At 44.4% G+C, this 16,258-nt stretch overlaps 2 protein-coding genes across 2 annotated transcripts; both read right to left on the minus strand.

The window, feature by feature from the left end:
- Positions 1–945: 945 nt before the first annotated feature.
- LOC135826804 (zinc finger protein 436-like) lies at positions 946–3,442 on the minus strand. Its single transcript, XM_065339408.1, has 3 exons — positions 3,401–3,442; positions 2,581–2,710; positions 946–1,535 (listed from the first exon to the last, which is right to left on the minus strand). The coding sequence occupies exons 1-3, from the start codon at positions 3,440–3,442 to the stop codon at positions 946–948; spliced, it is 762 nt and encodes a 253-aa protein (XP_065195480.1).
- A 928-nt stretch (positions 3,443–4,370) lies between these two features.
- On the minus strand, positions 4,371–6,351 carry LOC135826805 (zinc finger protein 519-like). The gene has a single exon (XM_065339409.1). It carries the CDS (start codon positions 6,349–6,351, stop codon positions 4,834–4,836), a length of 1,518 nt encoding a protein of 505 aa, XP_065195481.1. The 3' UTR covers positions 4,371–4,833.
- Between the last annotated feature and the right edge of the window lie 9,907 nt (positions 6,352–16,258).

The raw sequence follows: 16,258 nt of genomic DNA on the forward strand, positions 1-16,258 counted from the left end.
AAACTCTTTAGCATCATGGGGGAACTTCAAAACAGCACAGCGTCTCTTCTAGGGAAAGGATCCATACCCGGCATGCGTGCAGAAGAGGAAAGATGCGCGAAAAAGTACAGATTTTATAAACCACGAGCCACATGATCAGCTCAACTGTTTTTTTGTGAATGGTAGATATGGAAATACGTGTACGAAGTGCATTGAGTAATATGGCTAGAAACTGTACAATATATCAATTCTAAACCAATGATAATGAAAATTATTGTGATGCTACAAATATGGAAGTCAGCATGTAAGCAGTGGCCTTTGCGTGGTGTTCAGATTTGGTTACTTGCATTTCAAAAAGGGCCTACAAGTACATGTATAATGAACATTTTCCATAATTTGGAAAAGAAGCCTTTTGTTAATGTTAACATTTTGATAGTCTTCCAAGTGTTTTTTTAATCATTGACAGACTTTTATTGTTTCTCTCAGAGGTGGATTCCTTCATGTACTGTTAGGTTAGATTTCCGAGAGAAAGACTTTTCACATATTTTACACTTGAACGGTTTCTCTCCAGTATGGATGCGTTGATGACCCGCGAGATTTGATGCAGTTCTGAACGCCTCCTCACAAACGTTACTTTTGAAAGGTTTCTCTCCTGTATGGACGCGTTGATGATCTGTGAGATGTGAAGGTTGTCTGAATGCCTTGTTACATTCTTTACACTTGTATGGTCTCTCCCCAGTGTGGATGCGTAAATGAATTTTAAGATTGGAACGGGAGTGAAAACCTCGATCACAGTGATCACAGGTAAACCGCTTCTCCCCGGTATGGTACCGTTCATGAGCAGTATGATTGGATTTAACACTGAATGATCTAGCGCAGAACTTGCACGTGAAGGGTTTGTCTCCTGAGTGAACTCGAACATGGCGGACAAGAAGAGATCGCCAATCGAAGACTTTATCGCACACTTTACACTTGAAAGGTTTTCTTTTCTCGGTGCGTACGTTCATAGGATGTTAGACTGGATTGAGTAGAAAATCTTTTATCGCAAAACCTACATTCATACGGCTTTTCTACGGGACGTGAATGACTGCGATCAAGCATATCATTCTGGCGATGAAGCGATGGCCCAGTTTCCTTGCAAAGCGAATTTTCGGACTGAGGAAAGTCAGCTTGAAGTTGAAAATCTGCCTCAGACCTAGACTCGGAGATATGCTGATTGTTGTGCTGTAAGCTAGACATCCTAAGATCCACTGGAACATGTTCGATATTGTGAACGTCCAGGTCAGCAGATTTGCCTGAGTAATCGCCATCTTCCAACTCATAACCAACGTGTGAGTGGCCTGTGTAGTGATCTGAAACAGAAACGGGATGGTTAGCAGTTTGGTTACGGTTGCTTTGCGATCTTTGGCCATTGTCCATTGCTGATGTCATGGGATTAGAGCATGGGTTATCGTCAGTTGCTGTTGAAGGATCATTAGCGCGTGTATCCTTGTTTCTCTGGAACTCTGGTTGAGGTGGCCTGAAGTTGTCTGCTGCAATGTCCAGCCAAGGATGATCTTGAAGAACACAGGAGGTAGATATTGGTGTGTTACAAGAGGTGAATGAGGAATGCTGAAGTCCATAATTCGCAAAAGAGCCTTCTGAGGTCGTCTCTGGATTACCGCTATCAGAGTTGACGTGGTAATGAGCTCCATAACATGTACCATAATATGGTATATTTGGCGGTGGAGGACACGCAGTTGACCTTCTGCTGGTCTATATCACTAATGGTGGCAGTGGTGAGAGTGCATCAGAGTCGACACTCCCCTCCGAAGTCCTGCAACAATCATCCATGATTCACTCAGTAATTCTTTCAAGCCCAGTTCTCTTGCCATACAGGGCAAAGTATCGGAATTCAATACCAATAATCCAAAGAACTGGAACAACTCGTCCTAGGACGTAAGTATTGTAATCAGTAGCAGCTGTGTTTCCCGAATAAGTACATGAACACTTTGATAATTTGTCACGATTTTAGGTTGATGTCTATTTCTAGGCTCTTACATTTAACTGACACATTTGATCGTTCGACATCAAGAGCTCTCGCGCGGAAACAAACACATACATACTCACACACACAACCCCCCCCCCCCCCACACACACAAACACACTTTTAAAACAGTCTCTCTATTTCCATATTTCTCTTCACCTTAGCGCGAGACATGGGATGACTCAAGCTTCATCCTGACTCTGCAGCACCTGACAAGAGGTTATGCAATCAAAGACACTTTTCTGTTAGAATATTACAACAAAGTGTCTGCTAAGAGTAGATGCATGGTTTATATCGGCTCTTATGATAAATGATAAAATAGGTAGCGCCGGGACTGGCCGTGCTCAGGACTACTACAGGACACGAGGGAGACTCCATCCGCAAGGCAATCACGAAGCTATTCAAAGACGTTGACCTACGAGTAACCGTCAGTACCAACCAGAGGACAGTGGACTTCCTCGACGGCACCTTTGATCTAGCCAGCGGCCGCTACTACCCATACCGCAAACTGAATGACGCACCCAGCAACATACACACCAAGTCGAATCACCCGCCCAATACACTCCGGAATCTACCTGCAATGATCAATAGGCGGGTGTCCGACATCTCGTGCGACGAGGAGGCATTCACCAACGTGGCACAAGCATACAGGGCTGTTGTATGATAGCGCAGTATCTGACAGCGGATTTCCCTGCCGCGTCGCCACTACACAAGATCTTAGACAGAAAGACATTGAAGTTGAGCTACTCCTGCATGCCCAACATGTCCTACCTGATGAAGGGACATAGCCAAAAGGTACTAACGCTTTGTGAAGAGAGATCTGCGGCAGGGTGCAACTGCCGAAGCCAAGCCATCATGCCCTTTGGGCGGCGGATGCTTGGAGGGGGAAGCGGTGTACCAGGCTTCCGTCACAACCCCAAGTACCGGCGAGGAAAGGCAATACATCGGCCTGGGCGAGACGCACTTCAAGGTGAGCTATGGCAACCACCTAACCAGCATGTGGCATGAAAAGTACCGTACCAAGACCAAGCTATCCAAGCACACATGGGCGCTGGTTGACCAAGGTGAGGAATACAGAATCAAACGGGCAGTCATTGATCGGGCCAAGTCCTACAGCAACATATCCAAAAGGTGCTGCTTGTGTTTAGCAGAAAAGGTGCGCATCATCACCTTCAAGACGCCTCACACTATGCTCAAAAAGAGGTCAGAGTTGGTATCAAAGTGCAGACACCAAAACAAGTTCTACCTCTCCACCTACTCTGCCGTGACATAGCCACCGCGTGCTACCATTATCACCGCCAAATCCTCTGAATACCCGCGGCTGTTGAATGTGGACACCACAGTGGGCTTCCTCCGCCACACATCACACCCCTGCCCAGTGCCCCCATGGCTTACCCTTGCCCTGCCTGGTGGTTTCTCCGCCTCTGCACGCTCCATGCATAGTTCGCGCCTACTTCGCATGCCCATCCAGTGATATATTTCTTATCACTCGCTCTTCCCATGCATGCCCTGCATTGATAACTCACACATGCCCATGCGTATCCCCCACACTAAGAACAAGCTATCCCGCGACAATAGCATTAGTTGTCTGATGATTGCATTAGCAATTAGCTACGTGCATGAAACGCAGCGTTTCAACGTATGTATAATATAAAATTGGTGGAACCATTCTTTTTGACCTTTGAGGTAGTGCCGGGTATACGGTACATGATCTATTACACTCTGCCCAGTTCTAAGCATTGGTATGGTCCACTTGCTAACTCCACACGTTATAACTGTTGACAATTTCTGTAGAGCTAATTTTTAAGAAAGAATCTGATATATCCGGAACGAGGTGTTAGAAATGCCACATAAAATCATGATAGGAGTGCAATAAAACACTAGGCGAAACGCAAAAAGGCAACAAGATTACGTAACCAAAGTTGACAAGCCACTGAACGAAGTGTCAACCTTCGTGGTTGTGCACTTGTATCATGAATATCCTGAGTTTCTCACGATGTAAGAACACCACATTTAAATCCTAAACGTCATGTATGTTCCTTGAACCCCACTAGATTTTGTGCATTCATAGGAAGCGAGAGTTGCTACATGTAAGTCTGAGGAAAATGTTGAGCAGTCGCTGCTTGGATGACTAGTAGTGGTAGAGTGATTAGTGGTAGAGTATGGCTGGGCATTATCGATTGTATCAGGTTGGAGTCCTAGTGGTCACCGTCTCTTTCCCCTTTCCACATTTCCCTCGAGCAAATGAACATTGTGGTAATTTTTTTATTAGAAGATTTTAAACGTTTTGACGGGGACTTGAACGGGTCTATACAAATGGGACCAGAGGTAGACATCTTCATACAGGAATAAACTATCTCACATATTTATCATCATGTGCCAACTCCAAAACAGCACAGCGTCTCTTCTGAGGAAAAGATCTATACCCAGCATGCGTGCAGAAGAGTAAAGATGCGCGAAAAAATACAGATTTTACAAAACACGAGCCACATGATCAGCTCAACTGTTTTTTTTTGTGAATGGTAGATATGGAAATACGTGTACGAAGTGCATAGAGTAATATGGCTAGAAACTGTACAATATATCAACTCTAAAACAATGATAATGATAATGTTTGTGATGTTTCAAATATGGAAGTCAGCATGTAAGCAGTGATTTTTGCATGGAGTTTAGATTGGACTACATTCATTTCAAAACGCACTTATAATGAACATTTTCCATAATCTGGGAAAGAAGCCTTTTGTTAAACGGTGTTAGTAGTTTGCATGGTCTTCCAGGTGTTGTTTTGTACCATTGAAAGACTTGTCACAGTCGCTGATAAGTTTCTCTCAGGGATGGATTCCTTCGTGTGCCGTTAGATTGGATTTCCGAGAGAAAGACTTTCCACATATTTTACACGAAAATGACGTCGCGCCAGAATGGATGCGTTCATGACGTGTGAGATGTGATGTTTGTCTGAATGCCTTGTTACATATTTGACACTGGAATGGTTTCTCTCCAGTATGGATGCGTTGATGACCTGCAAGATGTGCAGCAGTCCTGAATGATTCGCCACAAGCGTTACATTTGAAGGGTTTCCATGCAGTATGGATGCGTTTATGATCTGAAAGATTCGATGCAGTCCTAAACGCTTTGTCACAAACGGTACACTTGAAGGGTTTCTCTCCAGTATGGATGCGTTGATGATTTGTGAGATTTGATCGTTGTGTGAATTCTTTGCCACATTCTTTACACTTGTATTGTCTGTGTCCAGTGTGGATGCGTAGATGAATTCTAAGATTGGAACGGGAGTGAAAACCTTGATCACAGTGATCACAGGTAAACCGCTTCTCCCCGGTATGGTACCGTTCATGAGCAGTGTGATTGGATTTATCACTGAATGATTTAGCGCAGAACTTGCACGTGAAGGGTTTGTCTCCTGAGTGAACTCGAACATGACGGACAAGAAGAGATCGGCTATCGAAGATTTTATCGCACACTTTACACTTGAAAGGTTTCTCTTCTCGGTGCGTACGTTCATGACATGTTAGACTGGATTGAGTAGAAAAAGATATATCGCAAAACTTACATTCATACGGCTTTTCTACGGGATCTGAATGTCTGCGATCAAGCATATCATGCTGGCGATCAAGCGATGGCCCAGTTTCCTTGCAATGCGAAGTTTCGGGTTGAGGGAAGTCAGCTTGAAGTTGAAAATCTGCCTCAGAACTAGACTCGGAGACATGCTGATTTTTGTGCGATAAGCTAGACATCCTAAGATCCATTGGAACATGTTCGATATTGTGAACGTCCAGGTCGGCAGATTTGCCTGAGTATTCGCTATCTTCCGACTCATACCCAACGTGTGCGTGGCCTGTGTAGTGATCTGAAACAGAAACGGGATGGTTAGCAGTTTGGTTACGGTTGCTTTGCGATCTTTGGCCATTGTCCATTGCTGATGTCATTGGATTAGAGCATGGGTTATCGTCAGTTGCTGTTGAAGGATCATTAGCGCGTGTATCCTTGTTCCTCTGGAACTCTGGTCGAGGCGGCCTGAAGTTGTCTACTGCAGTGTCCAGCCTAGGATGATCTTGGAGCACTCTGGAGGTAGATGTTGGTGTGTTCGAAGTGGTGAATGAGGAATGCTGAAGTGTATAATTCGCAAAGGAGCCTTCTGAGGTCGTCTCTGCGTTACCGCCATTGGGGTTTGCGTGGTGATGAGCCGTGTAAGTCGTACCGTAAAATGGTATATTTCGCTGTGGGGGATACCCAGTTGACCTTCTGCTGGTCCATATCACTAATGGTGGAAGTGGTGAGAGTGTATCAGAGTCGGCACTTCCATCCGAAGTCCAGTCACAATCATCCATGATTCACTTACTTCAACAATTCTTCCAAACGGAATTCTCTTGCCATGTAGGGCAAAGTGTCCGAATTAAATACCAATAATCCATAGAACGAAGTAGTGGTTGCGACTTCGGCGATGATTTGTAAGAAAGGTTTGCTCCCCACACCGGAGCTCGCGCTATTCCGCCGACTTTACTTGACACTTGACTGACTCACGACTGCCATCCAGAGCACACGAGAAGTCCATCGAACCTTCGACTCGGCAAACCTGCAAGAAAGCACCACTCCCTGCTCAATACACAGTGTTTCGGGGAATTCACCCCTCATCAGTTGAGCTTGAGTAGGCCGAGGAAGATTGTGCCTGAAGATTGTGCCTGAAGAGCACCACCGCGGAATAGCGCGAGCTCCGGTGTGGGGAGCAAACCTTTCTTACAAATCATCGCCGAAGTCGCAACCACTACTTCGTACTGTTGTGCCCAGCGCGGGCTTGCGACTAGTTGGTTTGGAGGTGACAGCGTTGCGAATGACCGAGGGTCCTCGACGTCTGTCTCACCGTCCAGGAGCGACACTGACTCACGCTGCTATCTGGTGTTCACGAGGTGTTTATCGCGCTGGAAGCGGAGCGTCTCTGTAAGTCTGTATCCCTGGTGATGTTTGTGCCTGGAGAGCACTATATAAGTGGTGCTCTTCAGGCACAATCTTCCTCGGCCTACTCAAGCTCAACTGATGAGGGGTGAATTCCCCGAAACACTGTGTATTGAGCAGGGAGTGGTGCTTTCTTGCAGGTTTGCCGAGTCGAAGGTTCGATGGACTTCTCGTGTGCTCTGGATGGCAGTCGTGAGTCAGTCAAGTGTCAAGTAAAGTCGGCGGAATAGCGCGAGCTCCGGTGTGGGGAGCAAACCTTTCTTACAAATAATCCATAGAGCAGAAACAATTCATGCTAGGAGGTTAGTACTGTAATCAGTAGCAGCTGTGTTTCCCGAATAAGTAGATGAACACTTTGAGATAATTTGTCACGTTGATGTCTATTTCTAGGCCAATACATTAACGAGCTGCTCTATAATTATCTCGACCAAATACTTTAAAACAATCAGCTCATGCGATAAATTTGCACGACATTTACCGACGTTGACCGACGTTAAAGGGTAAATAGTAGTTCCTTGGTCCTTTATATTTCCTATAAATTTATAATTGATTCTCTATCCGAGTCGATCCTTACATTAATTTTAAGTGACACATCATGATCTTTTCACCTCATGAGCTGGCGCCCGGTAACACACACACATGCACACTCACACAAACAAACACCTACTCCCCATACACAAACACACGCACACTATCTCTATTTCCATATTTTTCTTCACCTTAACGCTTGACATGGGATCAGCCAAGCTTCGTGTGGAGTCTGCAACACGTGACAAGAGGTGATGCAATCTGAGACACTTTGTTGTTAGAATCGAAAAACACAAAGTGTCTGCTTTGAACAGATTCATGGTTGATATGGTCTCCTGTGATATGGTCTAGGTAGTACCGGGCATCTGTTACACAATCGATTAATTTACGCCCTGTTCTAAGCATAGATATGGTGCTCTTGCTAACTCGTCACGTTATAACTGTTGACAATGTCGGTGGAGCTAAGTGTTAAGAAAGATATAAGAGAAATGAATATCGTGAGTTCCACACTATGTACAAAAAGCACAATTACAACAGGAAATGCCTTGCACGTTCCTTGCATCCAACCAGCTTGTGTGGATTCACAGGAGACGTGAGTTTCTAAGTCTGCGGAAAATATTGAACGGTCACTGATCTGATGACCACTAGTGGTAGAGTGCTGAGCTGTAGGGCATCTCTGGGCATAAGCGATTGTCACAGGTCACAGGATTGAACCGCCGCCCCAACACCATTGAAGCCTGGTTAGCTCAAAACTTATAACAACAGATTAACCTCTCCTTTTGTCAGAAAAGCCAGTTAAGACACAGTATCTTCTTTAAAAGATTCCATCGACACCAAATTTGGGGTGCTAGCTGTGCTAGTACTCATCCGAGCTACATGTAGCTCACACGCTGCACTGCATGGCTCTATACTGCCTTCAAGACTGACGTCATGCGCTATGTGTTGCTGCATAATCACAACGATATGGCACCCAACTCGTTTTGCTGAAAAGAAAAACTAATCTTGCTTGCCCTGTTGTGTTCTTCCAGACAACAGATCGTGCTTCTGCAGTGTTTCTTTTCCCCCCATCCCTCCCTATCCAACGTATTCAGACCATCATGATAATAATGGTAGGAATTGATCGAGTCCACTTTCACAACTGGTGTTATCTACATGTAGCCATTTCCTGCGGCTCTGCCTTGAGCTATATTACATCCATTAGCATTGCAGCTCTACGATGAGCTAACAACAGCTCTACTTTGAGCTAACAGCAGCTCAAATTTGAGCTAACAGCATTTCTACTTTGAGCTTACAGCGGCTCTACGTTTGGCTATTAGCATCTCTACTTTGAGCAAACACTCTCACAACTGGTGTTATCTGGCAATTTTCTGCAGCTCTGCCTTGAGCCTTATTACATCCATTAGCATTGCAGCTCTACGATGAGCTAACAGCAGCTAACAGCAGCTCTACTTTGAAAGACGTCATAGTATCCGGCTACAATAGAACAATAAACCGACATTCACAGCGACAATCATACACACAAACGGACAAGCGCACACACACATGCAAACACAACGAAAGTAGAGCAAGAAATGAGCACATCTAAGAATTATCGGCTCGCATGTCAGGTGAAAACATCACCGCAACACACTTACGAAACTACCATGTATTTCATCAATTATCACGATAATAATAACTATAATAAAAAAATTGCATAACGTTCAGCGCTATCCACCATTCTTCTACACTCCTATCAGTCGGAGGCACGTTTGTTTGTCGCTGGTGGTGGGGAGATTTCGTCAAAGGAGGGTACTACCCAGGGAGACCCGCTGTCCATGGCATTTTATGCATTGGCCACACTCCCCATCATTCGGCATTTGCAGCAGCAACACGACGCCGTTAAGCAGATTTGGTATGCGGATGACTCCAGTGGTGCTGGCAGGATGAGAGCGATTCGAGACTGGTGGACAACAATCCAGGAACACGGTCGCCTGTATGGATATTTCACCAATCCGGACAAAACCCTACTTCTCGTGAAGCCCGGATTGGAGGAGGAGGCTTCCCATCTGTTTGAAGGCACCGGTGTCCGCATTGTCACCGGCAGCACTAAATATCTGGGCTCATACATCGGGGAGCCTGATGATGTTGCCAGCCAAGTGAGGGAGAGGGTTGATGATTGGTGCAAGGAGCTACGCACATTAGCAAAGTTTGCCAGCACAGAGCCTCACGCGGCTTATGCAGCTTTGACTCATGGCCTGCGGGGTCGTTGGGTCTACCTCTTTCGTACGGTTCCCATTCCGGAGGACGCAGTATCAGCGTTGGACAAGGTAATCGAAACTGAGTTCTTGCCGGCTGCAACTGGTCGAGATGCATTCACCACGGAGGATTTGGTGATGCTCAGGCTGCCGACTCGTTTCGGGGGAATGGCCATTCCACACTTTCACAGCATGAGCGGGACAGAGCGCGACGCTTCCAGAGCAATGACAGCAGCCCAGGTTAGTGAAATTCTGCAACAGAACAACACATCATGGACCAAGCAAGCACCGGAACGTGTTCGGCAAGATGCTATGACAGCCAAGAAGGATTTTGCCAGACAACGCGGCACAGCAAGTGAGGCTGAGTTCCGCCAGCTGAGGCAGTCGGCGTCGGCGGATATGTCGCGTCGTTTGGAGCATTTGTCCTCCCGAGGTGTCTCTAACTGGCTCAACACACTGCCTATCAGAGAACACGGATATCATCTGTCGAAGGGAGATTTCAGGGATGCGGTGGCGTTGCGGTATGACTGGGCATTGGTTGATATGCCTACTACCTGCTCTTGTGGCCAACCGTTTAGTCCGGCCCATGCCATGTGTTGCCCTACTGGTGGTTTCCCCACCATTCGGCACAATGAAGTTCGCGATATTCTTGCCGACTTACTTACTGAAGTTTGCTCGGATGTCGCTGTCGAGCCTCAGCTTGCTCCGGTTTCGGGAGAGGTGTTTCTGGCAGCCTCAACTATCACCGCCAACGATGCTCGCGCTGATATCCGGGCTCGAGGGCTGTGGACCAGGGCACAGAATGCTTTCCTGGATGTCCAGGTTTTTCATCCCGATGCTCCGTCCTATGCCACCAAACCTCTCGACAAACTGTTGGCGGAGCATGAGAGGAAGAAGAAGCTGCAGTATGCTGAGCGCATCATCAATGTGGACCGTGGGACATTTACTCCACTAGTTTTCACCACGGCCGGTTGTTGTGCGCCAGAGTGCTCCAGATTTGTTAAGCGCCTGTGTGGCCTCATTCCGAGTGGGGACACGAAGTTGTATGCCCAGACAATGACATATGTCCGGTGTCGACTGGCGTTTGCATTGTTGCGGTCGGCGATCATGTGCATCCGCGGTGCTCGATCGTCATATCACCGTCCTGTGAATGCATTGCGAGAGTTGGCAATCTCGGAGGGCCGGCTGTGAGGTTTTGGAGACGATGGTGGGCAGGACAGTGCCCTTGTATTTTCCTGTTTTTTTTTGTTTGTTTTATTTGTTTGTTTTTTGTTTTGTTTTTGTTTTTGGTGTTTTTGTTTTTTTTGTTTGTTTTTTTGCGTTTTTTGGTGTTGTGTTCTAATCATTCGCCATGCCACTGTCAATTGTATTCTGTTTGCCCGTAAAATAGGCCTTTTATTTATAATAAAAAATTTCAATAATAAAAAGCACTGTTTACGAAACCGATTGAATTCACTACGACTAGAAGATTACAGTGCTTAGCATAGGTCGCAATTCTACAGACATCCAACCCCATTCTGTAAATTCTCCTAACTCATTGACTGAATATGACCAGAAGGAAACTACTAGCACACCACCGAGCGTGTATAGTAGACAACGATAATGCAAGAAAAAAAGAAGACGACAACAAAGTTCGAGGAAAAATTGTATATTAATTTTCAGCAATATGTATTACGTTGAACGATATATGAAAAGGGCAAACAGAATCATAGTACATGTGTTTGAAGAAAATTCAGGAGAAGACGGTGCACGCAGAGCAATAACTAAAACTGAACAGTTACCAAAAATGCCTATAAGAAAATGATTTAGAGAGTTTGAAGCATAAACAAGGAATAATATTTTAAACGCTCTTTGATAGGTTAAAAGCATTTCTCATAATCTTGAAACGATACAGCTGTTTTCTGTGTTTTGTATTTCCATGGTCTTCTATGTTTCATTTTCGCATTGAAATCTCGTCACAATAGCTTGTACATGTTCAGGTTCTCTCAGGGATGGATCAGCTCATGACGTGTTAGGCTGGATTTCTTAGTGAAAGACTTTCCACATTCCTTACACGAAAATGGTTACTCTCAAGTATGGATTCTTTAATGATATTTGAGAGATGACATTTCCCGAAATGCCATGCCACATACTTTACACTTGTATGGTTTCTCTCCAGTATGGATGCGTTGATGCGCTGTGAGATGTGATTTCCTCGTGAATGACTTGTCACACCAGTTACACTTGTGTGGTCTCTCTCCAGTATGGATGCGTCGATGCCGGGTGAGATCTGATTTCCTCGTGAATGACTTCTCGCATGATTTACAATTGTATGGTCTCTCTCCAGTATGGATGCGTCGATGCCGGTTGAGATCTGATTTCGTCGTGAATGACTTCTCGCATGATTTACACTCGTATGGTCTCTCTCCAGTATGGATGCGTTGATGCACGGTGAGATTTGCTTTCGCCGTGAATGACTTCTCGCACGATTTACACTTATATGATCTCTCTTCAGTATGGCTACGTACATGAACTCTAAGAAACGCATTGCCTACTGAGTGAAGTCGTGCATGACGGGTGAAATTTGGTTGCGTGGCGAACATTTTGTCACACACTGTATACTTGAACGATTTCTCTTCTGAATGTGTACATTCATGAGAACTTAGGCAAGACGGAGTAGAAACAGATGTATCGCAATGCTTACATTTATATTGCTTTTCTCCAGGATGTGAATGTTCGCGATCAAGCCTATCGGGCTGGCGATCAAGGGACCTTCCGGTTTCTTCGCAGAGTGTATGTTCTGATTGGAGAAGGTCAGATTGAAGTTGACAAACTTTCTCAGAAAAAGGTTCAGACGTGTGATGAGTGTTGTTTATTTCAAGATTGTGATGATCGGAATCCGCGGATAGGCTAGCCACTGGAGAAGACACTGGAAAATGTCCGACGTTGTGTACATGCCCTGCGTGAACGTTCATATCGGCAGATTTGCTGTAGTTCTTGCCATATTCAGTGTGAAACGGTACTTCCTCGTTGCCTGTGTAGTGATCTGAAACTGGTTCAGGATAGCAGTTAACGGTTGGGGTACTGTCACCTTGCGAAATTTGATCCTTGTCCATTGCCGATGTCAAGGAATCCAAACATGGGTTTTCGACAGCTGTATTTGAAGCATCACTGGTCTTTGTATCCTTGTTCCTCTGGAATTCTGGTCCAGGGTCCCTGATTTTATCTGTCACGATGTCCTTGGGTACATGATCTTGAGGAACACCAGCGCAAGATGTTCGTGATTCCCAAGGGTTGAATGAGGTATTCTGAAGAGAAAAATGGGAAGAGGAGACTTCTGATGTGGCTATTTCATTACCACTATTGGGGTATACGTGGTGAAGAGCTGAGTACGGTGTACTATAATATGGTGCAGTTGGCGGTGGAGGACACGAGGTTGACCTTCTGCTTGACCATATTACTAATGGCTGCAGTGGTGAGAGTGCATCGGATTCGTCACTCTCCTTCGAAGTCCAGTCACAGTCGTTCATGATTTACCTACTTCGAACAATTCTCACAACCGTAATTCTTCTTCCAGCACTGCAAGGTTTCCTAATCAAAACAACAAATAAAATTATTAATGCGATTAATAGTATAAGTGAAGCGGACATTACAAAAATGATGAATGAGAATACATGTATCTAAAATGGTTGTTCCTAATCGATTTTCTTGAGACTATCATCAGGGAAAATCGTCTCACAATAGAGGCTATACGGAGAAACAAACTACTTATAGGTTAATGGATAGTGGGAAGTATACAAGGTGAGGTGTGAAAAAAAAAATAAAGTGGGAGAGAAGACGAAAGAAATTAGAAGAAAAGATGTGAGAGTGTTCTGACGGTGTGAGCTACTACAAAAGGTGAGTGACATGAAGGCGTGGAAGCAGGTGAATGTGATAGAGTGAGGAACTGTGAGGTGTAGGTGTATGCGAAAGAATACGTGTGTGAATGCTAGGTGAAGAGCTCTCACATCTTTTCTTCTAATTTCTTTCGTCTTCTCTCCCACTTTAGTTTTTTTTTTTCACACCTCACCTTGTATACTTCCCACTATCCATTAACCTATAAGTAGTTTGTTTCTCCGTATAGCCTCTATTGTGAGACGATTTTCCCTGATGATAGTCTCAAGAAAATCGATTAGGAACAACCATTTTAGATACATGTATTCTCATTCATCATTTTTGTAATGTCCGCTTCACTTATACTATTAATCGCATTAATAAAGTTATTGTCTCCTCGTCGCCTTAACAAATAAAATGCTTGGAAGTAACAAGAAGTCAGTTCAAATAGGAAGACAACACTCCCTAGTTGTATTCAATAGTTTTGTAATTAGTAAACAGCTGGTGTTTCTCTTTAGTAATTGGAAGAACAACGCGCAAAGTCTGCACATCAACTCAGTTCGCCTCTATTTCTGGCACTGAAGTTATACTTTACACAATATTATAATCTTGTGAAATCACGCGCATACACTCAATCACATACAAAGGATAATAAAAAGCTGACAGGACCGCTTTTCTAAAATACAAAAACCCAACCCACACCCATCTCTCTTATGTAGTCTTCACCTCCAATTCTGACTTGGAATCACACAATTTGACATATATATTATATATTATGTCATGCCGATGAGGAAAGGGATAGGATGAGGCGATGGTGTGAGTCTAGCCCGACTAGGGACAAGTATGTGGGTAGATGAGGCATGAAGATATGAGGTGTGAAGACATTAGGCATGAAGAGATGAGGTATGAACAGATGAAGTATGAAGAGATGAGGTGTGAAGAGATGAGGTGTGAAGAGATGAGGTATGAAGAGATGAGGTATGAAGAGATGAGGTATGAAGAGATGAGGTATGAAGAGATGAGGTATGAAGAGATGAGGTGTGAAGAGATGCGATACGATGAGATGTAGAGATGTGATAGTGTAGTCGGTGGCCTTACACCCCCTAAGTCATAGATCAGCATTAGTGTCTAGACTAGACTTCACCATTTTCAGCCACTGGCTATGCAGCTCTGTTTTTGTTTGTGGTGTTGAATGGACGGAGCACAAAGACAATAGAAAAAGTTCACGGTTCTTTTCCGCATCCGGAGGAACGCCACCACCCTTCAGGGATCAAATGCAATAATTATTTTATTTGAACTCGGATGGTGAGCCAATATAGTTATGATGAAGAAAGGAAAAGGACAAAATGTTACGAGTTATGACACACTGTCCACCAACGTAACCAGATCTTATACAGGCAGCGAGTGCGACAAATGGCACAAAACTGACAAGAAGTACTGAGACATTCGGCGACCTGACACCTAGCTGCAACACCTCTCCAAGGTGCAAACCAACAACCTTCCAACTCGGAAGGCTCAGGTTCGGAAAGTTCCAAGAGGGCAAGGAAAGCGCAACGAAGAAGAGCACGAGCTACGTGTCACGACAACTAAGAATGCCGAAAGTTACTGGATGATGACGAAACTAGTAAGACTATTGGACGGACCGGCTTCATTACAACTCGACGACGCAAAGCAACAGACCACCCAACTTGGGCGGCTCTAGTTTATGTAATAAACGCTTTCCTTCCCTTCGTGGACCTTTCCGAACCTGAGCTTTCCAAGTTGGAATGGTGTTGGTTTGCACCTTGGAGAAGTATTGGAGCTAGGTGTCAGGACCCCGAATGTCTCAGTAAACAAGCCTCTTGTAGGGGCAAAGCAGATGTGCTTACATAATATTATGACAAAAATGTCTCAGTAGTCCTTGTCAGTTTTGTACCATTTTGTCGCACTCGCTGACTGTATAAGATCTTGTTACGTTGGTGGACAGTGTGTCATAACTCGTGACATTTTGTCCTTTTCCTTTCTTCATCATAATTATATCATTATTAGAATTTTTGGCTAATTTTGACATGGACTAGAACGGGACTGTACAATACCACATATGGGATCAAAGTTACATACAGAAACAAAGGAACTCACGTATTTTGAATCATGTGTGAACTCCCAAGCCGCACAGTATATCTTCTAGAAGATGAGCGACATTTTAAAGAAAGAACTGTTTTTCTTTACAAAACATGAACCGCCTAGGGACGTTCCGCGCAATAAAATTGTTTCTCCTTGTTAATTTGGAAATACATTACTTTTGTGTAAGAACTGCAATGGAAAACATAAAATTAAACTGTAGATGTCAACTGCAATACAATGATAATGTTATTGATTTTACATTTGTTGACGTCAGCCTGTAAGCAGTGAAATTTGCATGGAGACCTAAATTAAACATCTGGAAAAACAAACCATTGACTGTTAGTATTTGCATGGTCTTCAAATTTTGTTTTCGCTTTGATGGATTTGTCACCAGCGCTGTCACCTGATCAGTTTCTCTAAGGGATGGATTCTTTCTTGGACTTCTAGGTTGGAGTGCTTGCCCAAAGATTTGGAACATTCCGCACACTGAAAAGCATATCTCCAGTATAGGCATATCTCCAATATGGATGCGTTCTTGTTCTGTCTGTTCTGACACTTCAGTGCACTG

Source organism: Sycon ciliatum, chromosome 10 (genome assembly GCF_964019385.1).
Source record: "Sycon ciliatum chromosome 10, ocSycCili1.1, whole genome shotgun sequence".
In the NCBI taxonomy this organism is placed as follows: domain Eukaryota; kingdom Metazoa; phylum Porifera; class Calcarea; order Leucosolenida; family Sycettidae; genus Sycon; species Sycon ciliatum.

What these genes read in the sequence shown, in the direction of transcription:
- LOC135826804 (XM_065339408.1), bottom strand. Translation starts at nt 3,442, where the DNA reads ATGGAGCGTGCAGAGGCGGAGAAACCACCAGGCAGGGCAAGG. An exon ending in AACCACCAGGCAGGGCAAGG is followed by an intron (nt 2,711 to 3,400) that starts GTAAGCCATGGG and finishes GATCTTGTGTAG; the next exon opens with TGGCGACGCGGCAGGGAAAT. An exon ending in CCGCCTATTGATCATTGCAG is followed by an intron (nt 1,536 to 2,580) that starts GTAGATTCCGGA and finishes GTGTTCTTCAAG; the next exon opens with ATCATCCTTGGCTGGACATT.
- LOC135826805 (XM_065339409.1), bottom strand. Translation starts at nt 6,351, where the DNA reads ATGGATGATTGTGACTGGACTTCGGATGGAAGTGCCGACTCTGATACA.